A 27,713-nucleotide genomic window follows, 5' to 3' on the forward strand; every position below is an offset into this window, starting at 1 on the left:
TACAATTTTACATATGTACATTTTCCTTTTTTTTTTTTTTTTTACCTAGGACACAGTCTATGTTTGTTGCAATTATATAGAAATATTCTCTGCGTGTTCCGATACAAAGATTATAGACGTCAACCATGTTTAAGGCCAAGGCATAAGCTTTGGCAACCCATTGTTCAATTTTGATCTATATAATGAATCATATAACATCTATTTTTTTCCCTAAATTCCCAGGACGAGCGAGACAATACCTTCCAACTGGTTCGAGAATTTTTATCACTTCTCTGAAACTGCCGGAACATAACATATTGTTATGTAGTGTAATAGGCTTTATCTACAATTAAGAAACTTATAATATATAGTTATTAGCAAATTTTCTAAATGTCACTTCGGTATTTAAATCGGAGCCTCCTAAAGCCATACTGAGACATACCAAAAATTATATCACATCACCAACCAAACCTATCATTAACCATTTCATTTTGTTTCCCATTAGTCTGCAAAGTCAACTAGTTAATGTCATTTGTCTATGATAGCTCATAACAATGATGGCGTCATTACCTAACTTAAAGTTGGCAAAAGTAAGGAAAAAATAAATATATAAAATATACGAGATCAAAGTCAGGTTGAACAATATATGCCAAAGTGCTATAATCTTTTTCATTTCTATCCATTTAAGTGTGAAAAATATCTTTACCAAACTAAATTGAAATTCAAAATACATAAACTTTGACAATAGTTTCCTACTAATTATGTAAATGAATAAAGAGGATGAAACAGATGAACTTCTTGAACAACATTGAAATTATTATTTCCACAACACCTTACTTTTATAAGGTTTCGAAGGGCAGCTTCTGCTAAATTTGTACGTTATATAGCAAAACGAACTACAATCAAGAGTATAATACACTTACAGATATTATAGAGGATCTAAATAGTGATATTACGTCAAGTTCTCTGGGTCCTGAAGAGCGTATACTCGCCCACCTCCTCTATTTGAACACTGACTCCTCTTATGTTCGTTATTTCAAACCAAATTTTTTTAACGTTCCGCCAAAATTTTTACAAGACTGGTAAAAAAGTCACGAAAGGTTCTACTTTCGTACGAATGATTTATAAAGTCTTTGAACGATATATAAAAAACGTTGCTCATTTAAACAATGTATGTAGTTGTTAGAGGAATGACAGTCAAAATAGCTGAAAACGCCTTGTTACCAAGTTGACACTACATGTATATTATTAATACGCTCAACTATTCTTTCCTGTCCAGGCTAATTTTATTCTCTACCGATAGATATTCGTTTTTATCAATCATTTGTAAATAACCTTAAGTACAATTGACTTTTACCAAACTCGAAAAAAAAAAAATCTAGTTGAAGCGTATGAAATGACGCGTTTGAAATGACGCGTCAACAACCTAACGACCGAACATGTACACGTCAGTCCTGAAACAGACGCCGGAAGGGACTGACGCTCTTTCAAAACCTAAGGAATGTTTTGCTTATTTCGTGCTATATTTGGATATTCGATCATATTCGTCGAGTATTTGATCCCCTTCGTTCATACAAGTAAGTTTTTAGAGAACTAGTTTAATATCTACAAGGAGAGAGAGAGAGTGGGTGGTTACCCGTCGTCAATCCTCAAACCAAATATGGCGGCTTGTGATAGGCTACGGAATGTGGAAGTGTATTTCACTTATTTAAATTTTAGCTGTAATTATGTTTCACAATCTTGTTTTTTTGATACTTTTTTTTTTGTACATACTAAGACGAGCAGAGACTTATCAAAAGGTAGAAATGAATAAGATTTATATATCTATTTATATATCTATTGCCGTGTAAGGTATGCATACCGACGTGGTATAATCAATTGGTGGTATAATATATATATATGCCCTTTGGGCGATGTGCCACAAAGTTATGGAGCCTAATTACATCTAGACTAAATGGGTAGGTCACCTAGATGCCATCGCATCTCAATCTAGAAGTTAGCAACGTGAACTACAGTCGATAAAGAGGAGAGCAGCTAGAGGCTTAGATGCCACCTAGATGCTAGGAGACCTCTCCTTTCTAGGTAATTCAGAAGTGCACAGAGACCTGGATTTGTATAGTCTGGGGTTATGTATATATATTGTACCAGTCATCCCTGATGATAGTCCTGCCGGCCGTGGGATGTCCCCAGTTGGCCAACCCAGCGATGTCCTGAAATGGGGTAGAGGCTTGGTTAGTTGGGCGAGGGTAGAATAGTTTGGCCTCGAAACTAGAAACAGGGTTATGTAGTTTTGTATTTTCCTGCGAGATTAGAGTATCTTAGGGTTTTGATAAGTAAACAATAGCATCCACTCCTTTCACAAAACATTCTTAATAATCCTATTCAAATCTACAGGCGTCTAATGTTGCTCTACTAAAAAAAAAAAAAGAAAAAATTACACAAGTCTAGCATTTCTTAACAGAAAACGGGTAAATAAACACTAATTTCCTGTTTCCTGTCTTAACACTTTTTTTCCTCCTAGTCACTACTGACACGTACATCATAAGGGCTAAACTGACATTGGAACAACGCCTCCAATCTTTCTCCTGAAGATAGTAAGAGTGAAGGAGGGGGGGGGGAAAAAAAGGGGAGGAACGTCTTTTATAGGAATATTGATATATAAAGAGGGACGATGTAGAAAACGGCCTATGTCGTTATCAAAACAAGACGCTAGGTATGCAAATGAATAATTCATTGTACTTATGCTAATAGGATTCGAACTCTGGACCTAAGCTTGACACTTGGAAGTTTTTTTTTTCCTTTTCTTTTTTTGTAACGTGAATGAGAGAATTGGTCTTACGTGTCAAGACTTTGGACGATCAGACGCTGTGAACTTCAGCTGCGCTTTGACCTAGAAGCTTTCTCACGTCGCTGGCGCTGGAGAAACTCTTCACAGACTCTGTACCCAGAGCCGTCACGATCTGAAATATAGAGTCGGTGTTAACAGACTGTTAACGTGGCTCTGTTAGACGAGGTTATATAGTTAGTGTGAACTACACACACACACACAGTGGATCGTTACAAACCATCTAGTTGTGGACATTCGATATACTACGTGTATACAATGCGTGTAAGCTATTATATAAACTACGTATATGAATTGTAATACATGATGTATAAACGTACCTGGCCAGAGAGTTTTCGATATAAAAGCTCTGCATGAATTTGTGATGGCATTTTGTGTGTCATATTCATCAAATCCATTTAGTGTAACTTAACAGAAGCAGGTTTATAGGTTGTTCAAATCCTAGTATAAAGGTGATGGCTGAACATTTTTTTTTCCTTTTTTCTTACCCCTCAACATTTAGGTAATTAAGCAAGTGATTAGAGAAGCGACTGAGTAATTGGAAAAGACTTGGATGTGAAGGAGTTTTTAGGAGTGACCACCCCACCCCACCACCCACCAAGACCTTTTAGGAGTGACCACCCCACCACCCACCTTCTGTTCGTTGTCGTCCAGCAGATCCTGAAGGATCGGGGAGAGAGTGGGGAACTTTGGCTTGGCAGCTCCTGCTGGTCCAGACTTGGGTTTCCTCAGGCCGTGCAGGAGTATGGTAGGATGTGTCGTGGTAGGTTTAGGAGGGGCGCGGTCCTTGGTGAAGGAGGCGTGGGCCGGCCTCTCGCAGTTGTCTGCACTGGGACCAATGCAGGCAGAGTAGGCCATGGCGTGGGCGACGTAATGCTGCTCGTGGGTTCGATGAAACAGGTGAGACATGGGTCCTGGGTCGTAGAGAGAGAAAAAAAAGTTAAATTGGGTTAGTTAACTTCTCCATTAACCTTTATAAGTGTACTGAAGCAATATAGGCCATCTTGGGGAAAAGGTAAAAATGTTTTCTAACGGATGATGACTATTAGGAATGATGACAAACGCACTCGTGAGAGAGAGAGAGAGAGAGAGAGAGAGAGAGAGAGAGAGAGAGAGAGAGAGAGAGAGAAGCAGTGTGTCATCACTTCGATGTGTCACTTCGACGTGGACTTACCCACTGCCCATATGGCGACGTCCTCCCCTCCGTGGGTCTCCGCTATGGGAGGGGTGGGCACGGCGGCCTGGCTCCTGTAGTCCACATGCTTCGTGTTGACAGTTCGGGGGTCGTGACGCACCACCTGCGGGGTAAACAAAGGAGGAACAAAACATCAGTACGAGACCAGGATTCTTAAGCCTCGCCCACTTTTGTGTCCAGAGCCATCGAGATCTGGCTTAAACCAAACTACCTTGATGTACTGCTTAGAGGTGACCAAATTATAGAATTACTAACCCTAAGACGGCTCATTAGGGTTGTTAAGAGAGGGCCCATGTCCTCCTTATATGGGACATTCCCGGTAGGCTCATTAGGCCTGTCCACATTGAAGGCTACATCCCCAGACTGGTGGATACCTTCGAGGTGGCTAGGCCCCCCTCAAAGCTGTGGTGGAGGTGCTTCTCCTCCACCGCAAACCTAAGTCCACCTCTATTTATCTACCAACCAGAGAAAGAATGAACTTCAGTGTGAGCTATTAAACTTGCCACACTAACATCAGCACCACAGAGGCAATAGAGTAAGACTTACAACACATCATCTCTCAAATTACCTTGTCTCCTTCGATGGTGTAGTTATAACCCGGGCCATTGGTGAACATCAGCGTGGTATAAGGCATGCCATCTATCTTGGATATGTCTCCCGTTATACCTGGGGAAAAGGAGAACGACGTCAAACCAAAAAGAAAAAAACCTTCAAGCGAGAGATCCGTTTCAGGAAATGATTTAATGACTTTATAAAAAAAAGAAGAGAGAGGTGGTGAAGAACAGATTCGTACCCAAGTGTGAAAGATGCCTTTACGAGAACAAACTATTTCACTGTGGCTAGAGATAAATAGGTGGGTTATGCTCATAGATTATACGATGAGCCGATAAGGTCGAGAGATAAAGAGAGTTATAGGAGGAGAGTAGGGAGAGATAGAGAAAGAGACAAGGAGAGATAGAGACAAAGAGAAGGAGACATCTAGTATCCTTATGGGCCACGGAGGACAATACACATGGAGACAATAGAATGGTATACACCGACCATGAACTATGCATGTCGTTATGCACACACACACACACACAAAGACCCCCCCCCCTGTGACGACTGCACTAGCAGTCGTGGTACCAGCCCAGCACGACCGCCAGCCAGAGACGACAACAACGAGGGATGGACTCACCCAAGATGTCGTTGCCACGGTCGGGGTAACCGTTAATGGTCATAACGTGGGAGTGATCAGCCGTTACCACGACCATCGTGTCCTCCAGGTCGACCTCCTGTGTGGGACAACGATGAACAACACCTGCTTAACATTGTCTTCCTGCTGCTAACTAGCCTTAGGTTAACATGGTATTTAACATGTGTTTTCCTGCTTCATAAGGGGAAGTTAACATTGTATTTAACATCTGGGGTTGAATCTATTCCTCTACAACTGCTATATAAGGGGAGGGGGAGAGTTAACATTGTATTTAACAGAGTTTGATCATTACCTTTTCGTCCTACCGCTACAAAAATGGTAGATTAACATCTGTTGAATATTTACCTGTATATTTTCCGGTCGGGCAAGAAATTTCAATACCATAATTACATCTATATAGTTCCGGTCTTATTTTTATTGTTCTTGTTTACTTAGGACAAAGTTAAAAAGAAAATCCTTAAATTTCATTTAATTCGATATATACACACCAGCTCCCACCCAAGGAGACACAATGATAGTTCAACAACAATGTAATAACCAGAGTCTATAATTATGATATAATCCCTTAGTCTAAAATGTAATCCCTCCGTTTAAAATGTAATCCCTCCGTTTAAAAGCCAAGACCACGAGTCTATTAGGCTTTTTTGGCTTAAAAAAAAAAAAAACAGGTTCAAGAATATTTTATTTTTTTCTTTATGTTTTTGTTCAAATGCAAGGCAAAGGTGGAGGGTATGTGTAGAGGTAGGTAAAAAGCAAGGCTGAAGTGATAGAGCCTTGGACAGGGTAACAGGACGTTGTAGCAAGGGCCATGGACAGGGTAACAAGGGCCAGGGCAGGGTAATAAGGGCCAGGGCAGGGTAACAAGGGCCAGGACCCTTATCTTACCTTAAGGACGGCAGCAACGGTGTTGTCCAAGACCACCGTCTCTTCCAACGCTCTGCGAGGTAAGTTGTCGTGTAGAGCGTGGTCAATCCTTCCACCTTCAATCTGTTGGCAGACATACATTGACAACACTGACTGAAAGCCCCTGTTGGCAGACGTACACTGACAACACTGACTGAACACCCTGTTGGCAGACGTACACTGACTGAACACCCTGTTGGCAGACGTACACTGACTGAACGCTCCTGTTGGCAGACACACTGACAACAGTGATTGAACACACCTGTTGGCAGATGTACTCTGACTGAACACACCAACCAAACCATCATTGGTTATCCAGTTATATAATTGGATATCAGTTCTACAGACCGGGGACATACAATGTAAGTAGGGTTATTATCATTATTTAAAAACTAGTTTTGGAAATATATATATATATATATATATATATATATATATATATATATATATATATAAGCAGCATTCTCGTTTCACATTTTCTGTTGAGATTTTCGAACCTACACTTCAAACATTTACGATTTTAGATCTTACATTATCTTTCACAAACCATATATATATATATATATATATATATATATATATATATATATATATATATATATATATATATATATATAAGACTATCCTTCAGACTAAGTTAACACTAAGAGCTTGTTTGTTACCCTACAAACGACACAATGGACAAAGTACACCACGCCTTTAACCTGAACAGATAGATTCAAAAGGAAAGACAATCTTTGTTTGTGTTTGTGTGATACAGCAAAATGTTTACTCACCAGGAGAAAGAAGCCATTATCCTTCTCCTGAAGGAACTTCAGTGCCTTCAGGGCCATTTCCTTGAGCGAGGGCGCCCCTGAAGGCCCCACCAGGCGGTCCACCTCGAAGGGCGTGTGGGAGTCTGCGAAGAGACCTGATGGGGGACGAAAAGGACGAGGAAGATCAGGTTGACCCATGTTGTACATTGTACCGTGTCTGCTCTGACCAGACCAACTACAACCAAGCAACACTTTCTCTCTTGATTATTGACATCAAATGATTAACCAGTTATTGCACTGTACAGCCCGCCCTCCCTCCTTCCTCCCCCTAACGTACAGTACCGCCCACGAGACCTCACATACAGTACCGCCCACGAGACCTCACATACAGTACCGTCCACGAGATCTCACGTACCCAGGAGGTAGTCCGTATCCTCGAGGTCAACACTGTGCAGTTCTCCCGTGTTGGTGACGTAACGACCCGTGTGGCCGCTGTTGGTTTTGTCCTCCAACCATTCCTTCGTCAGGTCCCGTCCGTCCGTCCGGATGCATGTGTCGTTGTCGACCGAGCCCAGACCCGCCCCGAAGACCTGTCGTCCGCCTCCCAGGATCACCTGTGGGAGAGACGGTGTCGTTGTGAACACCAACACGACAAACGTGTCGGCAAAATAAAGACGAAGACTGTGGGCTCATTAAGCCAGTTGGGCTAGCGAGGCTACGTGTCATCATCATGTATCATTAAAGTCATTATCTCAACAGGTTGAGGTGTGTTGGGTCATTAACCTTGACCCTTATGTTGGGGTCATGATCCTTGACCCCTATGTTAGGTCATGATCCTCGACCCCTATGTTGGGTCATTAACATTGGCCCTTAAGTTGGGTCACTAACCTCTATGTTGGACCCATTAACCTCCTCCCTCATGCTGGGACCATTAACCTCCTCCCTCATGCTGGGGACCATTAACCTCCTCCCTCATGCTGGGACCATTAACCTCACCTTTATATTCTTTCCTGGGTTTTCAGACACCAGTTGGTCGGCTATGTCCATACATCCGACCCCCTTCTCTCCCAAGTTCCCGTCACACTCCCAGTTCCTGTGGGCGGAGTGGGCGTAGGTTGCCGCGGGCGTGGCGTGGGTCACCCGCGTTGTGGTCACGATACCTGCAAGGTAAGTAACACTGTGTACTCACGATACCTGCTACGTTAGTAACACTGTGTAGTCACGATACCTGTAAGATTAGTAAAGCTGTTTTCACGATACCCGCGACGTCAGTAATGCTGTTTGGTTACAATACCTGCTACGTTAGTAACGCTGTTTGGTCACGATACCTGCTACGTTAGTAACGCTGTTTGGTCACGATACCTGCTACGTTAGTAACGCTGTTTGGTCACGATACCTGCTACGTTAGTAACGCTGTTTGGTCACGATACCTGCTACGTTAGTAACGCTGTTTGGTCACGATACCTGCTCCGTTAGTAACGCTGTTTGGTCACGATACCTGCTACGTTAGTAACGCTGTTTGGTCACGATACCTGCTACGTTAGTAACGCTGTTTGGTCACAATACCTGCTACGTTAGTAACGCTGTTTGGTCACGATGCCTGCTACGTTAGTAACGCTGTTTGGTCACGATACCTGCCATTTTAGTAACATGGCTGGCACCACTACCTGGCAAGGGTGTAAACAAGGACATACCACTTCGTCCAGAAGCAAGAAAAGTGGTTTCAGAATAAATTTCCTGTGGCTTTTTGATAAACCAGAAGTCCTTCGAGAACAGGGTCACGGTCGAGGACGCGACATTTTGCTCAAAAATCTCAAAATGTAAACAAACAAATACACTCAGAGTCAAACACGTCAACAACACACAAAATACACCCAGTAACACAAGTCGGTGGTACGTCTTGTGGGGTAAACTGCTAAAAACCTTCAAATCCCATTCAAATCAAGTTTAATTATAAGATTTAATAGGATCCAGTGCCACTAGAGAGGGCAGTCATGAGCACGAGACCAAGATCCGAGGTTTGTAAAAACATGCCATGATATACTTGCTAACCTGACACTGCTGGTCAAGTGATTTCACCCACACGAAGAATAATGGTTATAGTCCAAAATAATGAGAAATGACCTTTATAGTCACCCATTCACTTAGCATAATATCAGGTCAATAAAGCACCGCACCTAGATTCAACCCTGTTTTATGGAAGGGTCAGTTTGGATCGTGGTACTGACCCGGTTCAACCCCTTGGTAGGGTCGTTAAGAAATCATAGTGTTGACCCGATTTAATCCTGTTTGTGGAAGGGTCAGTTTGTGTCGTGGTATTGACCTGGTTTAAACCCGTGGTAGGGTCATTAAGAATCATAGTATTGACCTAATTCACCTTTGTGTATGGGAAGGTTGTTAAGAATCGGTATTGACCTAATTCAACATCATGTATGATAGGGTCATTAGTCATAGTATTGACCTCATTCAGTCCTAATGGAAGGGTCATTAAGAATCACTGTACTGACAATTCAACGCTCTTAATGGTCGTTGTCATAGTATTGACCTAATTCAACCCCTGAGGGTAAGTATGTTCACCTAATTCAACTTAGTTTAGGGTAGGGTCATTAATAACTCCAGTATTGACCTGACCTGTGTCCATGCCGGCCTCCTGGGCCCATGTGAGGATGGAGGGAGTGTGGTAGATGGAGTTCCTGCTGGCAGCACAGTCCCCAAGCATGACCTCCGGGTCCAACCCGAGGGTGTAGTAGTTAGCCTTGACCCCACAGAGGTAGGCGGTGGCTGTGGCCGCGCTGTCTGGCACCTGCTTGTCCACGTTGTACGTCTGGAAGGCAACGAGTGAGAGAGGGGGGTGGGTGTGGTCACTGCAGTTGTCGTACTGCACAGGAACTGGATGATGCTAAAGTGCAATGATTAAGAGAGGAAGGAACTGCTGGCTCTTTCTTATAGACGTTCCCAGAGGACGAGAACGTCGCTACGTTAACTGTTAAATCTACGTTAAACTGTCGGTCTATAACTGACGTCGATGGCTTCAGTCACGGACGAAAGTTCTCATTCAAGGACGAACCTTGAGCAGGATAAATAGAAGATGATCACAAGGACGAAGAAAAGATAAGGAAAAGCCAATCTTATCGAGGCTGGTAGACCTTAGATAAGAGCTACAGAGATAATGAAGCGAGGTATGAAAAAGGACACCATTGAAGAATGTTTGTGGAAGTTATTGACACAAAGTCTTTTCTTCAAATGGTTCAAGTTGTAGGATTTAGGAAAGATACAAGAACATAAAAGGATTTCCAAAGCTGAGCTGTGTAAGGAAAGAAACAGACATCGCACAGATGGTATTCGTCATGAGAGACTATGTTTTCCCAGGAAATCTCTCGTCTTCACGAGGCGAGGAGGCAAGATGGAGACGGGAATTAAACTTATGACAATACTACTTTGACCGACAGGAAAGACGAAGACGAACAAGGAAAGAAACAAAGTAGGACCCAAGTATGAAGCGAGACTTTGGTACCTTGAGGAGCGCCGCGTTGGGGAACCTCTCCCACGTGAGGTATCCTTCCTCTCCATTCCTTCCTTCCTTCTGGCCTTTGTAGATCCTGGCGGCGGTGTTGGCTGTGATGCCCATGCCATCACCAAGGAACATGATCACATTCTTGGCCACATTCCAGTTTTGGCGGACGTTCAGCGCAGCGGCCAGCTCGTTCTGGGCCAGGTCCCACCAGTGCTGACGAGCTGTCCAGTAGAAAAAGGGGGAAAGGAATCGTCAAAAACACAGTCATTACAGAGGTTTAATGACTCATTCGAGGATGGGTCATTCGTACGGGTGATTTTTGGTAGACAATTTTTTGAGGGTAATTTTGTTATGTATGGTTATCATACACACCAATGGCTTTATTTACGACTTAAACATGAAGATAATTTTGGACTTGTTTTTGGAGAAATCCTAAAATTAAGGGAAAATTGATTATCGATTTGTCACTATTGTCAAGAGTATTAAGAATACCTAAAAAAAATTTAAGGATGCTTTTATTGTTAAGATTCATCATTCTACGTTTTTATAACCACTGACAAAGTGTTGTGGCGTACACATGAAACGCTTAGAAACATCTTCATGTTTCATTGTGGTGGATTTTCGGCCGAGCGCGCATCCCACGGGTTCGAAAGCCTAAAGATGGAAACTTTATTCCCATTTTCAGATGACAAAGACTTCCCATCTTCTATCTTAGAGATTCAGGGTTTACCAATCAATATAACTTTAGGTCGACTTTAACCATACGACATTCGCTTTATGAGACAGACTTCAACTAACTAGATATAAAACTAGAGTCCTTTTATTATTGTAGTCCAAGACAAGTTTAGACTTGAGCAGCTTTACGTAAGAAAAGAAATATTGATCTCATATTCGAATTTGAGATTGTGTTCGTCATGCAAATTAACTGCATCTTCCCAACCAGACTGGATAATTTCATACCAAAAAGACACACACTTTCACAAAACAGTTCGTCACTCGTGTCTTTTCGTCACATCCCCAGGTGACGACCCCCCCTGCTCGTTCAGTGACCTTTTATTATAAGAGGACGACCAGTCGTCCAGCGTCACTGTCCCAGAAGCAAGTCTGCCAGCGAGGCTCAGAGAACGACTAGATGACGTTGATCAGTCGTCCTGTACCATAGTAATGTTGTTGTCGTCCCAGGTAGACGCTGTGGGTTGACGGGCAGTAGAAAACGGACTTGGAAGATCACAGAAATAGAAGTTCTTATCTTTAAATCACAGTCATGTTAGCGGCCCACCGACCTGAGCAGTAGACTCGAGAGAAAAATTTTCACAAACACGTAAATACGAACGAGGACTGGAAGTTGTGTATCTACACCGTCGACGGTACGTGCATTAAACGAGTCACTTTTACACCTTACCAAGGTACACAGAGGTAAACCCCCCAGTGCCTCATCAGCTTATCTTCATCTCTCGACCTTTTCTAATCATTGAATCCTCCCCAGAGTCCATGCGTTCGACCAGGTTACACAATACAGCCTCCCTCACCACGCAAACACATCTTCAACTCACACGCCCCCCCAGTGCGTTGAATAAGAAATTCAGAAGGTTGAAACTTAGCGAAACGTCGCTCGCTGGAGCAGAGGACAAGACCACAATAGGTCGTCACACACATACAGGAAGAACCGCTTGGCTGTCTTACCTTCGAGTTTACGTCCTCCTGCCTGTGTGACGGTGGGGACGAAGATGAGAACCCACCACACCAGCGTCACCACCATCTTCAGGAAGGTCTCCATGTTGTTGCCTGTAACACGAAACGCTCATATTATCTCTCGTGTCTACTGCACGACACCTCCCCCAGGCCACCGAGGGATGATGACAGCAAAGAAGCCACAGTCACTTAACGTATACAAATCATTAAACACGACACAAGGTCAGGTGTAGACTTTCAACACTATGCCACACAAGATCTGGGTGTTCTTCCACGAGGTTGAATATGTTTTTCAAGTCGTATACGCCTATTCTAAAAACAAACTTTTTGTCTAAGGGAGTCAAGAGTTAAGACTGCTATGACATGGATTGTATAGCATGCCAAGTCAGTCTAAAGTTGTGAAACAAAGAGGTAGTTTGATGAACATTTTCTGTATCGAATATGGTTAGCAAATCAATTCCAGTCTCTTCCTTCTTCAGTCTTTTATATTTTTCCCCCACACCAGTGAGAATATTAGTAAAGATTGTATAGTCGATATTACCATTCAATATTCACTCCAGCTCTACAATATTCAAACGTCTCATTTCCATGCAAGAGAGAGAGAGAGAGAGACTCTAATCAACACTTCCCCAACGTCTTCACCATAAAGGATCGCTGCGAACGATCTATGTATACAATGACCTTTAGCTCTCGTGTACTCGAGGAGGAGGAGGAAGAGGCGGAGGGTAGTAATCCACTTCAGATGTTGTCGGCACGAGACCTCCCAGTGGTCTGCGGGGCCAGCGTCCAGCTCGCTAGCTGATATAGTGGCTGGAGGTAAGGACCCTCCCTCCCCAGAATGGCCATGAAGGAAGAAGTACCTGTGGTGGAGGAACACCACCTCCTCCCACTCCCGGCCTCCCCGAAGGCACGTAGGATTTCCGTCCGTTGTCACAGGAACCGAATCCGGAAGTTGCCTTAGGTACGCACACACACCCACACCCACACACCCCTTTATGACGAGTCCGCCACACCCTGGGCAGGATACAGTCCGTTCTGGTACACAGGTGATGCTGTGGACGACCGTGTGTGCGTGTGTGTGTTGCGCGGCGGTGCAAGACGCTGTAGTGACCTTGACTGAATTAGCTCCACAAATGTTTACAGGGACGAGACAAGATTTTCGTAGATTATATCCTCCTCGAAAAAAATCCATTCAGCCACTGTACCATTCCCGATGTTTTTTAAAACTCGCTCATCTGGGCAAGTCGTCGTCCACCACCTCGCGTGCGAGCGGTATTGAAAAACGACCAAATGAAAGTAGTACTCCAATAAACGTCTGGCTTTGTCGCGTTTTCAAGGCTTCCCACCTCACCTCACCTCCTCTCCCTCCCTCCCTCGCTTGTAACATTTCCAGAGAGTCTGGTCAGCATTGTGTTCTGTGAACCCTCCACCTCCTCATCCCCTTCCCCCTACCCCCTCCCCCCGGTAACGGTGGCAGGAGCAGCAATCAAGCTATTCAGATCACGCCACGATCCTTCGTCGCTCTATTTGTAGATCCCCGACCGATTCACTCATCACAGACCTCATGTGTGATCTCCGCAAAATGTCGGTGTGTGTCTCCGTCCAGATGACATTATCGATTTCTTATCCTCTTTTTTTTTTTTTAGAAAAAGGTGATCTCATCATACAGGAAGACTTAGAATTGCTCTGGATCAACAGGCATTAACAGATGCCCGTTTCACAACCAGAGCAGGAGTCTCGTGTCCGCTAGATGCAGTATGCGGACCACACCCCCACACACACACCCTCACACACTAGGGGAACTTCCCCGCACTGTTGCAGGAATAGAAATGCTCATAAACAGGCCAGAAAATGTCTCTGGGGTGACTCGACTTCAGAAATAGAATTCTGGGGCAGTTCATTAGCTTGGGAAATGCATATATTTACATAAACAACAATTTTTCGTAATTGGTTCTTCCGTCTTGCATTAGAACGTGAATAGACGTTTCGTTTGTGGGTGGGTATATGATACCGCGAATGTGGTCCGAAATAAGAGTGTGTTGTTTGAGCTAAGCGTCGCTCTTACAAGTCGCACCGACGCGTTCAAGCATCAGTTAGTCGTGCTCAGGGTCGTAGATCGTCGTGCTCAATGATCGTACCGTCAGTGCGACAGATTCGGTCCGTCGTCGTGTTCAAGGATCACCCAAGTCATACCCAAGGGTCGTAAACTGTCGTGCTCAAGGGGATACGATCGTACAGCCACGCTCAAGGAGATCGTACCGTCGTGCTCAAAGGTCGCACACCGTCGTTCCCAAGGATCGTACCGTCGTGCTCAAGGACTGCACTGTCATGCCCAAGGATCGTAAACTGTGTCGTGCTCAAGGATCGCACCGTCAGTCCTCAAGGATGATCGTCGTACACTGTCGAAGTTCGAAATGATCGCACCGTCATCCTCAAGGATCGTACACTGTGGGACTCAAGGCCCCGGAGGGCGGGGGTTAGCCCCGGCGGAAGGCATTTCATCACAAACGTTATCTCAGAACACATGACTTTTGATGTCGAATGTAAACAAGCGCTCAAGGTAAACAGGTAGTTGAATGCCCTCTCCCTCCCCTCCTCTCACCTCCCCAACACCACCTCGCGACCTCACTCACGCAAGCGCTTGGCCATGACGTTACTTACCGTCCTCTACAAGCACAGAGAGAGAGAGAGAGAGAGAGAGAGAGAGAGAGAGAGAGAGAGAGAGAGAGAGAGAGAGAGAAATATAGACGACGCCCTTGTCCTGGCTACGGGATGAACAGTGACATCTTACGCATCCATTAGACGCACAAAGCGCGAGAATTCTTGAGAAATGAATCAGATCTTGGTACGTTTGAATTATAGGCGACACAAGCGATGATGATTCAGGTGGTGAGATGTACACACAGGTGGTACTCCCATGTACCAAGGTACACAACAGGTGGTTCTCTCGTACAGATGGCTCATAATACGACAGCATCTCCATGATATATATATATATATATATATATATATATATATATATATATATATAGCGAAATACTCAAGTGTAATTAGAGTCTTACACTTAGAAATGAATATTAGTCTACTATTAACGAATTAACATGCTGTAGTAATTCGTAGCCTATATCTAGTAAGAATAATTACCAGTTACCTAGTAGATAGTCTACATGTAGTATTCAGTCTACCTCAGTTGAATTCTAAGTAGTTTAAGTAGATGAATGATAAGTAGATACATAATGAGACACTTTGTATTCAGCGATGCAATCAGGTTTTCATTTGGCAGCGTTACCAATAGTATTATCTTTAGCGAAGTAATCAGCAGTTTACATTTAACAAAATGATTAGGTTTACATCGTGTAAACTGACGCAAGTTTACATTTACTAGATTAAGGTTACCAATTAGTGATTTTTCGCCCCACGGAAATCTGTTTACAGTGCCTTTTGATTTACAAGATTATGAAGGTAATAAAAGTACTCGGTTAATGACCCCAAACTTCGTAAATAACTCTTTAATCAAAAGACACACACGCGTACATACGGTGCGTAAAAACGACAGGAAACTCAAGACTTGTACGCATGGAAAATCGGACAAAATTCCAAATCAGGAGTTACGCAAAGCGTACGCATGCAGTTACGCAACCCGGTTTCTCTTGATCGGATTTTCCGTATCATTAGACACGTGTGTGTGTGTGTGTGTGTGTGTGTGTGTGTATCCCACCGGAAACCTTTCTTTGGGATATCCCTGATTACGTCCCACTGTTCATCCCACACTATCCCAAGCCTCAGCTTAGCCCAGTATAATGAATGAAATGTTAAGGTAATGTTTGAGTACTTTAGTGCTATAAGAACAGCGTTATTAGTGTTAATATCTAGGCATTTATATAGTATTCTCGACCAAAGGTGCTCAGCTAAACCCACGCGAGAGAAAGCTCTATCCCAACCCGCGTTTTCTATAGCTTGAAAAACCCCAACACGTTTACATAAAATGGATCTCCGTTCCACCTAGTTCGTCTGTCGTGGTTTTGACTCCTCCTATCTGTGTTCGTGTGTGTGTGTGTGTGTGTACGATGACGCTTGCACTATCATGTCCACGGACTGTCCGACCCCGCATGACCTTTGGCCGCTGACCTTTTTGACCTCGACCCCCCCCCCCCCTCCCCGCATACCTGGTCAGATTCAGACCGTGCAGATCTAACCAAGGGGTAGAGAGAGAGAGAGAGAGAGAGAGAGAGAGAGAGAGAGAGGATCGCAGACATTACCCGAGTGTCGCATGCCGTTCCCCTCCACTTAATCACAGTGGCTAGACACACACACAGACACACAAGAATGGGTTTGAACAAGGCTAGTGAAAGGAAGATACGCAGCTTTGTATAATGCATCACAGCAACACGAAAGCCTCGTTCTGGCGTGGTAATTGGTGATATGGCAACGAAAAACACAAATACAAGGGGGACTTTTTAGACTATGAATACAGTAGCGTTGCGAGTGACCCAATATTGTAGAGGTGGTCATCATCGTAAACGTAATCATTTCAGCGCATCGCAAGAGCTTAGAAATGTTGACAAAAAACGGGTTTGTTTACAACACCCAGTGGCTCCCGCAAGGTAGCAAGTCATACGCATCTCTTCCTCATATTTTTCTAAATTAATGAGGGGTAACCCAGAAGCGTTTTGTAGTTAAGCTACTGGATGATCGACACACACACACACACACACACGCCTGGCGTAGGGTAAACACACACACACCTGGCGTAGGGTAAACACACACACGCCTGGCGTAGGGTAAACACACACACACCTGGCGTAGGGTAAACATATACACACACACCTGGCGTAGGGTAAACACATACACACACACCTGGCATAGAGTGTGTGTGTGTGTGCCTACCTACATAGACGTACGGACATGTGACCTACAAGGTCAAGATGACGGGGCAACACGAATGTACAACTCTCTCTCTACCTCCTATTCCCACCCATCCCCATTCCCCTACATCCCCATTCCCCCTTCCCTTGATAAAACACAAAACAGTAGTAATCACACAGCCGATCACTCGACAGCTGTGATTCACATCTCCTTGGGGGCCTACTACAGCGATGTGGGTTACCACTCTCCACCACGGGTCACTGATAATGAAAATGCTATGGCGAAATACCCGCATCAAATCACCAGCAAAGCAGTCATTACTGCTGGGAGAAGCCTAGGAGGAGGGGGAACCCAACCCGAGTGAAATTATCTACTTCGGCTGTCGCCGCCGCTGCTGAGGTACAGCGAATAAACTCGAATAGACAAAGAAAGCAGCAGAGAGTGTACGAGGTCAAGGGAACGCTGGCTGTAGACGACCTTGTCTGTGCCACACCCAAACACGAAAGGGTTTAGACCACCACGAGAGAGAGAGAGAGAGAGAGAGAGAGAGAGAGAGAGAGAGAGAGAGAGAGAGAGAGAGAGAGAGAGAGAGGTACCACACGTGTGGCCAGGGTCTGCGTATTGATCAAAAACCCTCGAGATCTCTCTCCTTCCCCAGTGAAAGCAATGTCAGTGGTAACGAAGACATTATCGTCTTTACTGATCAAGGATGTGATGGTTTTGCGGGGCGGGCGGCAGAGCTTTGACGGTTCCACATCAATAGATGATGGAAAAAGAAGGTTGTCAAGTGTTCGAGGACGTATACGAAGTATTAGTTTTTAAACTTCGCTCAGTTCGATGTGCGGATTCCTGCGTGGCGCTCAGACTTAACTAGTTATATAGGGATATAGATGCCTTTTAATTAAACAGCCGTGAACAGGTGTTTGAACAAATGGGACATCGTTTAACCGTCTCGAAATGCAGGAGTACAATATAGCAGCTCCAGACGTGTCCTACACCTAAAAACCACGTAAATACCTGAAGCATCTTTGAAGACCTTGATCATAGATGCTTCTCAACTTCTTACACCATCTATACTTTGAAGTTTAACAGGTGTTTTTGTCAATTTTTTTTTCCGTTCCCTGGAATATTCAAGAGCATTATAGACTATGCAAGAGGGGAAATGTCAAGACGATCAGTGTATGCACCAGCAGTACTCGCATCTCGTGTCATACGAGGTCAAATACCTGTCATAAAGCAACCTTGTCACATGAAGTGCCACACAGATGGTTCAGGAATCGTCTTAGAGGAGTCGACACTGATTAGAGAGAGAGAGAGTCTGGATTAGAGTTACTGGTGTATATATATATATATATATATATATATATATATACACACACACACGACCTTAAAGCTGTGAAATTGTCATTAACAACAAACACTCTCGGGTCGACTTGCAGCATTGCACACGTCATTATAAATGACCAAATGTTTTCATTATAACTAAGGAGATTTGATGGTATCCACAGCTGATCAGAACAAGTTTGAATTCTATCCGTTCTCTCAATCCTCCCACGTCATGTCTGAATAAACAGGTTTTTTTTTTTTTTAGCGTAAAAAAAAAAAGATTCTGAATCCTTTGACGGTTGCCTAGTGTGGAGAACATCTTCAAAGTACGAAAAAAAATTGAAGGTTTTAAAGTTATGAATAGTACTAAATATAGTCTTGTAGTGCGACTTTTGATACGACCTTTGAGTACGACGGTACGACTCTTTGGGTAAGACGTCAGAATCAACGTAACGGTTAAGATCCTTGAATACGTCGGTATGACCCTTGGGTACGACTATATTCCCAATGTGTACGACCCTTTGATTCGACGGTATGATCATTGTGTACGTCGGTACGACCCTTGAGCACGACCCTATCACCGAGTACGACGGCACGACCCTGAAGTATAATAGTACGAACTTAGGGTATAATGACCAGGGCCTTTGACATGACCCATACAGCTCGGGTCAAAGGTCACACCACCACAACCAAGGGCCGTACCGTCGTCCTCAAGGGTCGCACCGTCGTGCTCAAGTAGTCATCGAGCAGACTCCGTTGCCCCTGTGAGCGCCTCGTCTCTCACAAACCTTGACCCGATGCCGGTAGCAAGTCCCTCCACACCCACCACAACAGGTCAAGCCTCCGCGGTTACTTACCCATTTTGACCTTCTCAGCTCCAGATTCGCTCCTCTGACCTTCCCAACCCCAAGCCAACCAACCCACTAGGTCCCTGGTCTGCCATCTACTCCAGCTGACCTTTCCATCTATCGCGAACCATCAGTCAAGAATGACAACCTGTAGCCAATCTCACCCCACCTCCTCAAACCCCACACTTCTGTCACCTCCCCTCTGCCCCGTCGAACGAAACGATACGAAAACATATATATATTTAATCAAGGCAACTGGATACAGGAATAAGCGCCCTGCTGTTGCCAGAAACGTTCAGACAATAGAGTCATTCATTAAGAAAGTAGTTTATCCTCAAGCTGGTTCATTAAGCAGATAATGAGTGAAAAATCTGTTCCTTCGGCGAGTGACGTGATCACAGGCCAATAGATCATCTATTGTTTATGGTGAGCTAATAGTGGTGTTGTACGAGCCTGCCTTCTCCTACTACTATAATGTAGAGGTCCACTTCCTCCCCTTCAACCGTGAAGGTAATCACCACACGAGAGCAGTCGAGTTGATGGAGGAAGATGAAGAGCCCAAAGCTCATCATCCTCCAAATGTCTCGCTTTAATTAATGAACCAACCCGCCCGGGGGACGAAGGACTCAAGTGTTACCAGAAGGTTTTACAACCCTCATCGGCTTGCGACTAACGGGGAAGGCGTTCTAAATGGCTCCACAGAACAGACACATTTGACAGGTAACCTTGGTAACATTGTTTTTATACCAACACCTCAAACTAATGTTCCGGGTTCGATTCTCACAATCAAAGCCCCATTCCTAACTATATACATCCTAGGTCAGCTATGTAGCTACGGTAACAAGTGTCTAAACTATTTCATCTTGATACTCAAATACGCGTTTTTGATCACTAGGATCAATAGATCATCCACCATATTGATCACCAGCCACAGTCTCTTCCAGATGATCAATCGTCGCGTCTCTCTTTTTTCCCCCAGTCTCGCCGTCATCCACCAGGGGAGGCAGGGAGGCATAAAGGTCTCCGCTGAAGGACGGTGTATAAAGTTCACACTCACCCTCCCTCCCTCCCTCAGCTCCTACTGGTGCTGGCCACCTCCTCCTCCTCCTCCCGTGGGAGCGAGAAGCGCTTGCTTGCTTCTGTCTCTCAAGACACTTGATCACTCCTCTCCCCTTACAGGCCCACTGGAGAGAGAGAGAGAGAGAGAATGCCCATCAGGAACGAAATGTCCTCACGCGGATGTATTTTCCCCCACGTTAAAAAGCTTCTCTCTCTCGTTCGTCACTCACCATTGGTCAGTGTGTGAGGTTCAGAAGGGAGCGACTAGGAGAGAATGAAAAAAAAAGGTCGAGTTATACAGCATTGTAGCCCGTTGGAACTGCCACTTTCCGTAGCGCAGGAGGTGGATCAGTCGACAGGTAACTTTATTGGAAGGTCGATCTCAACGCTTGCTTGAGTACACTCACTGACACGTCCATTATGCTCCCAAGACTTATATACAAGTTGAGTATTATCCCAACCTGTACAGTCATAATGCTTATTATCCCAACCTGTACAGTCATAAGGCTTATTATCCCAACCTGTCCAGTCATAAGGCTCGAGCAGTAAAGGCCAGAACCTCCCGACGCAAGAAAACGTTCAACACAGACACTGTTCACTGACCCAAGAAAACGTTCAACACAGTGTTCACTGACCCAAGAAAACGTTCAACACAGACACTGTTCACTGACCCAAGAAAACGTTCAACACAGACACGTTCACTGATGCGAGTTCAAAATATGTTCACTTGTTTACACACTGGTGTCATTGTTCAAGTCATTTGCACTCGTAAATAACTCGTGAGCGAGGGGGAATTCTTGGATGTTTTACATCACGTAAATGTAAAACAATATGCAGTATATGCTCACACACAATGTTGACCTTTGAAATCTCAGTCTTGACCACGAATGTTTTCTGTCGAAATGACCCAGCATTTTCCGTTGCGACAACCAACGTACCCCCAGCGTTGTCCTTTTGCGACCACTGACGTATATCCAACGTTGTCCTCTCGCGACAACCGACGTACCTCCATTGTTCTTCTGTTACGACCACCGACGTACCCCCAACGTTGTCCTCTGTTGCGACACCCGACGTACCTCCAACCGTTGTTCTCTGTTGCGATCACAGACGTAACTCCAACCGTTGTCCTCTGTTGCGATCACAGACGTACCCCCAACCGTTGTCCTCTTGCGACACCCGACGTACCTCCTACCGTTGTCCTCTGTTGCGACCCCCGACGTAGTCTCTTGCTACGTGGCTGTAGGATGGACTCCCACGGGAGTCATGTAGGAACCCTTGCAACACGACACGGGCCAGTCTACCTAATGTGGTGACGTAGTCTACCTACCTCACCTGACGTCCCAGACGGCGTCAAGGCGTTCCACAGGGGCGACGTAAACCCGACCCCTTCAAAAATTTTTTCTCTTCCTAATAATCCAGTTTCCAGTGATGGAACGTCAGGTAATGATGACTAACCCCCACTCGCTCCCTCCTTCCTCTTCCCTCCTCTACATGAAGTTGTTCTAACAGCCGACCACCTAATGAGCAAATGTAGACTTTTTTTTTTGGGGGGGGGGGGGCGCCCCGCCCTTGCGACATGACTACCCCAGCGACTTAAAGGAGCGCGTAGGGTGTGCGTGGCTTTGTTCCGCAAAGGAGCAATGGCCAAGTCACCACGCCCCCCCCCCCCCTCCCTCCCCCCCTCCCCCAGGAAGGATTTTTCTTTTTTTTTTATCGAAGAACCTGTTCCTCCCCCAGCATTGCCCCCCATCCCGCAAGACTTGTCCCGCAGCCCTTCCCTCCCTCCCTCCCTCCCACCTGTTCCACCCCCCTCTCAGGTTATGCAGAGTCATCATCATCTCACTGACCCAGTTCCTCCCACCAGCTGTTAACACCACCGCCTCAACTGGTCTCCTTTCCTCCCTTCCTACCCCTTCACTCACCCATACATTCCCCCTCCCCCATCACTTGTACCATCGCCCTTGGCAACATGACATGAAGTTCAGGGTTCGTTACCCCTCTTAGCACAGTGGTTTTATATATATATATATATATATATATATATATATATATATATATATATATATATATATATATATATATATATATATATGAATGAGAGTGAGGAAAGATTGACAAAGAGGATAAATGTGTTAGAGGTGGAGGGAACGAGAAGTGGGAGACCAAATAGGAGGTGGAAGGATGGAGTGAAAAAGATTTGAGCGATCGGGTCCTGAACATACAGGAGGGTGAAAGGCGTGCAAGAAATAGGGTGAATTGGAACGGTGTGGTATACCGGGGTCGACGTGCTGTCAGTGGATTGAACTAGGTAATGTGAAGCGTCTGGGGTAAACCATGGAAAGTTTTGGGCCTGGATGTGGAAAGGGAGCTGTGGTTTCGGTGCATTATTACATGACAGCTAGAGACAGTGTGTGAACGAATGTGGCCTCTGTTGTCTTTTCTTAGCGCTACCTCGCGTGAGAGTCTCTGTTTTCAGTTACGTTGAACACCTGTTTTTTTTTTTTCAATATCATGTAATTGATTAAATGATAATGACGGTCTGATAATTACCCTGGAAGCTAACAACCCCATCGTACCCACAAAAACAACACTAGTTCAACCGAGGTCTGTTTCCATGACCTTAGCCTCCGTCAGCCGAGGTCAGTTTGCATGACCTTAGCCTCCGTTCAGTGTACGGGGTTGGCACTACAGGTCTGTGTCAGTGGGAATCAAAATCATGAGATGAATGGAATGATAAAATGATTCAGCGTTAACCTCGAACGCGCCAACCAATAAGCGTTTACCGGACTCCGCCTGCAAAGCGAATGCAAAAAAATGCTTTCTCTCGTGCAATGGAAAACCGTATCACGGCTCAACGGTACTTAGGAATATAATGGAAATTTCAGGTTAATTCAGAATTCGGAGCAAAAAAATATTTACGGAAAATATTAATGAAACATTCGTTTGAAAGACACCAGCAGGTGTTCAGTCAGGAAATATACAAGTAAAAAAAAAAGAAAAAAGAAAGAAAAGAAAAACCTGTAAAGGACACTTGGGATAAGGTCTGAATTCACAGATATTTCTGGACGTAACGGGAAATTATATATATTTGTTCCATTCACAGGTGCTGGGGAAGCGAGGAGGTCGGAACGCTGGCAAGAATAAGCGGATGGAACATGTATAGATTATTAATAATCTTGCCCCCCCCCCCCTGACAACCCTCGTGTTATCTTCTTACCCCCCCTGACAACCCTCGTGTTATCATCTTACCCCCCCTGACAACCCTCGTGTTATCATCTTACCCCCCCTTGACACCCCTCGTCTTATCTTAACCCCCCCTGACAACCCTTGTGTTATCATCTTACCCCTCCTTGACACTCCTCGTCTTATCTTAACCCCCCTGACAACCCTTGTGTTATCATCTTACCCCCCCTTGACACCCCTCGTCTTATCTTAACCCCCCTGACAACCCTCGTGTTATCATCTTACCCCCCCTTGACACCCCTCGTCTTATCTTAACCCCCCCTGACAACCCTTGTGTTATCATCTTACCCCCCCTTGACACTCCTCGTCTTATCTTAACCCCCCCTGACAACCCTTGTGTTATCATCTTACCCCCCCTTGACACTCCTCGTCTTATCTTAACCCCCCTGACAACCCTCGTCTTATTATCTTGCCCCCCCCCCCCCCCCCCCCTGCTCTTCCGCGCACAGAGGCAGGGTAAGGTTGGTGGCGTGGTTGGCGGCGCTGACCACTAACCTATACACAACCTTGGCAACCCTGGTATACATAGGTCAGGTACCTCCTATTCCCTTCCCACCCTCCCTCCTCCCCCCCCCCCCACACCTACACCACCCTAATATATTTTATTTTTTTTAGTCGCAATTGTTGCTTGGTAAGAAGAACAGAGAAATAACCAAATCTTATTTTTCTTTTCTTCAATATTTTAGTTTTCTCTTAAGGCTCACGAACGAAATATTAGCTGTGTATTGATATATATATATATATATATATATATATATATATATATATATATATATATATATATATTCCCTCAAAGGCCCAGTCCTGTGTTCTTAACGCTACCTCGCTAATGCGGGAAATGGCGAATAGTTTGAAAGAAAAGAAATATATATATATATATATATATATATATATATATATATATATGTATATATATATATATATATATATATATATATATACATATATGCCAAAGATGAACAGCCAGGTCAGTCATGTACCCACTGCCGTCATCATATCCGGATCTCGAACCCGGACTAACGTGATTCATACGTAGTGGCGATAACCTCAACGCCAGGGCAGGTTCGCCAACAAATCCAAACCGGACGTTCGGGAGCGGCGTGCCGCGTAACCGGATTTTATCTCCCTTTAACCGAACAGTGCCATGGAATGCAGTGCGTATAAAATAGCCAATCATACTCTCTCTCTCTCTCTCTCTCTCTCTCTCTCTCTCTCTCTCTCTCTCTCACACACACACACACACACACACACACACACACACACACAACAGCAGCTACGGTAGTTCGCCAATTAGTGGCCATTACGTCAGCACCTTTTCACTTATCGTCCTATTTATCACACACACACACACACACAGGAGCCAGAACCACCCCCACCCCCCAGTTATGCATACATTAACTTTCCCGAAGTGAAACAATGTGTATTCAAACTGAATGAAAAAGTAATGTGATTAAATCAAACGTACATTGTATCGTATGGATAAGACAGATGATCGCTCGAAATTGAAATGAGTAATACGAAAATACTCAGATTGTACAGTCGTGTTCCAGCGATTAATATTAATCTTACTCGATATTAACGAGAACGTAATAGAACAGATAAGAACGCGATATTAATAAACAAGGCCACAAGCAAGGAATGGAGAAAAAAAAAAGGCCAAAACAATTAAAGAACGCTATTGTTTACGAATACTCATTACAGAGACACTTGAGCTACTTTAATACGTAAGGACACTTAGATTAATGCGCTTGATATCGCTTATCTCTAAGGATAACGTAGTAGTAGTAGTTCCTTCCAGAGGCGCCAGTTAATTCCTCTTATCAGTTCCTTGGCACGTAATGCAAGCGTAGGGGAAGCGGAGTGATACCGACCGATCCGCCCTCCTCCTCCCGCCCGCCCGCCCGCCCGGACGCCTGACACATCGAGACAAGGCCGCCGCCGCCTCCTCCGCCGCTCCCCCTCCTCCTCCTCCTCCACCTCCAGAAAAACTAGTCCGCCGAACCGCTCTCGCTACCCCCCACACCGCTATCGCGGGAGGAGAGTCATGCGGGAGGAGTGTCATGCGGGAGGAGAGTCATGCGGGAGGAGTGTCATGCGGGAGGAGTGTCATGCGGGAGGAGTGTCATGCATTGCTAAAGTTCAACCTTTCCTCTCCCTTCGTGGACAATCCGCGCGCCTGACTCTTTCTCCACCGTAGTCTGGTGTTAGAATATCGTTAACGCTTCCTCTTAACGTAAAGCTACGGAGAAATTGGCAAACCTTATTCGAAAGAGAAAAATATCTGATGTGATAATTTTTACGTAGTTATTACAATATTTGTGAGAAGAATCTCGAATATTCTTAAATCTCATAACTCCAAAACACTAGTAAAGAGATAAATATCTACAAATTGTCATATATATATATATATATATATATATATATATATATATATATATATATATATATATATATATGAAATCGCCTATAAACAGCTAAACCTCAAACCTCTTTTTTTATCCCTCAAATTTTAAAACCTCTGAGACTGACCAATACACACACACACACACGCCACGCCCACGAATGACCCAACGCCATGGTTAGGTCACCCAGCAGCAGGTTCCTGACCTTCGAAAATCGAAACGAAAATTGCCGAAGTGTTCGCCGCCATTTGGTGTGTGTGTGTGTGTGTGTGTGTGTGTGTGTGTGTCACGCGTGCCACCTTCAAGAAATCTCTTTGTTCCGTCGTGTTCCAAGTTTTTTTTTTTTTTATTTCCTCATAGATTGAAAAGATTCAGCTTACCCCTCCTCCTCCTCCCCTCTCAACACCACAGGACAAAAACTGGTTCAAAGTTCCATTCTTCTTGGACCTTCGTTCTAAACTTTTTTTTCTTCATCATAAGGTTCAGTGTTAATTACCGAGAGGGCGCAGGTCAAAGGTCACTTGTCCGTACTGTAGACAGGTCATACATCGTTCAAGGGTCTATGTTATTAAGGTAGGCGGATGGGCCATTCGTTAAGGCAAGCCAGAGTCCTGTTAAGGTAGGTGGATGGGCCACTCGCCCACATTAAGGCAAGCCAGAGTCCACATGAAGGAAAGTCAAAAGTCCACTAGCCCACATTAAGGTAGGTCAAAGTTCATCAGTCCACAACATTTGACCCCGGCGTTCCCTCCCCTCCGCCACCATCACCTCGTACACACCCACAATAAATTTTTTTTTCTTTTCCTTTCGTCCATTTTCATATTGCAAAAACTGCCCACGACATTGCCAGGGTAGTATGACCGGCGCTGTACAACCACAACCAGCACAACCACAACCTTGTGGCTCTGGCCACAACCACAAGTATTTTACAACGACAACCCGCCCGGGTTATATAAAATTTTGGGGGCCTTGCACAACTCGAGACGCCGGGCACTAACCATACATCACTCACGTCCACCGTATAGCCATGACGAGCGAACTGCTTGTTGGACCAATTACGTAAGCAAGGAGTGGGTTGGTGACCCTGGCAAATATCACACTGGATTGCCTCAATTATCAATATTTAAATCAATATTTAAAAAAGGAAAGATGTTTTTCACGTAGCTCTGCGCAATTCACAAGACACTGGTAACATTGAAGCGAAATCGACATTGTGAACCTTTGGGGCATGAACAGAAGACCCCCCTACCGAACCTTACCACCATCGAACTGATTAAAGACATCTAACGACCAATTAGCTTGTTCCTTCCCACGACGCGTAAGCGCAACGCATCACAAATCGTCAACGACCCTCATTAACAAGGTAAAGCAGCTGTGAACTCAAAAATCTACCCCACATATAACCACAACCTTATTTTTTTTTTCGTAGAAAATGGACTGTACCTAAAACATCACATATTGTGAGGGGATAGATTAAGGTAACGCACTGTCTACTTACTGCTTCTATAACCGTAAAAGATGAGGTGCGTGGATCCGGGAAGAGGGTATATATATATATAGATATAGGGGTGCGTTGGGGGGGGGAAGGAAGAGCGAGCGGGCGCGCGTGCGTGTAAGCGCTTCGGAAACAGTGCCCAGACTGACCCTTCCACACGTCTCCGGGTTCCCAACTTCCCAACCTCTATGGTGTGTTCTGGTCACCTGGTGGCTGGTGCAAGCCCAAGGCTGAACGCGACCCACACACACACACACACACACACACACACACCTTCCCTCCCTCCTGCCCCACCTCCTCCTCCTCCTCCTCGCCCCCAAGCAAGTACACTTTCGCCCACCACCACCCACCAACCCACCCCTCCCATCCTGTTTTCTTTCACCTATATCTTCCCGT

At 44.7% G+C, this 27,713-nt stretch overlaps 1 protein-coding gene across 2 annotated transcripts; it reads right to left on the reverse strand.

Annotated features, from left to right (window-relative positions):
- Positions 1–1,881: 1,881 nt before the first annotated feature.
- LOC139752925 (alkaline phosphatase-like) lies at positions 1,882–27,502 on the reverse strand. 2 transcript variants are annotated; one of them, XM_071668991.1, is made up of 14 exons: positions 27,321–27,502; positions 12,070–12,171; positions 10,387–10,607; positions 9,504–9,696; positions 7,869–8,032; positions 7,288–7,486; positions 6,894–7,027; positions 6,100–6,201; positions 5,197–5,293; positions 4,588–4,685; positions 3,999–4,122; positions 3,458–3,738; positions 2,819–2,939; positions 1,882–2,189 (listed from the first exon to the last, which is right to left on the reverse strand). In XM_071668991.1, the coding sequence occupies exons 2-13, from the start codon at positions 12,161–12,163 to the stop codon at positions 2,838–2,840; spliced, it is 1,809 nt and encodes a 602-aa protein (XP_071525092.1). In that variant the 5' UTR covers positions 12,164–12,171; positions 27,321–27,502; the 3' UTR covers positions 1,882–2,189; positions 2,819–2,837. The 2 variants fall into 2 exon arrangements, with proteins under 2 accessions (XP_071525092.1, XP_071525091.1); XM_071668990.1 differs by lacking the exon at positions 27,321–27,502 and adding an exon at positions 12,760–12,900.
- Between the last annotated feature and the right edge of the window lie 211 nt (positions 27,503–27,713).

Source organism: Panulirus ornatus, chromosome 13 (assembly GCF_036320965.1).
Source record: "Panulirus ornatus isolate Po-2019 chromosome 13, ASM3632096v1, whole genome shotgun sequence".
NCBI classification, from domain to species: domain Eukaryota; kingdom Metazoa; phylum Arthropoda; class Malacostraca; order Decapoda; family Palinuridae; genus Panulirus; species Panulirus ornatus.

What these genes read in the sequence shown, in the direction of transcription:
- LOC139752925 (XM_071668991.1), bottom strand. Translation starts at nt 12,163, where the DNA reads ATGGAGACCTTCCTGAAGATGGTGGTGACGCTGGTGTGGTGGGTTCTC. An exon ending in CCAACGCGGCGCTCCTCAAG is followed by an intron (nt 9,697 to 10,386) that starts GTACCAAAGTCT and finishes GTTGCCTTCCAG; the next exon opens with ACGTACAACGTGGACAAGCA. An exon ending in ACCCAGGAAAGAATATAAAG is followed by an intron (nt 7,487 to 7,868) that starts GTGAGGTTAATG and finishes TCTCTCCCACAG; the next exon opens with GTGATCCTGGGAGGCGGACG.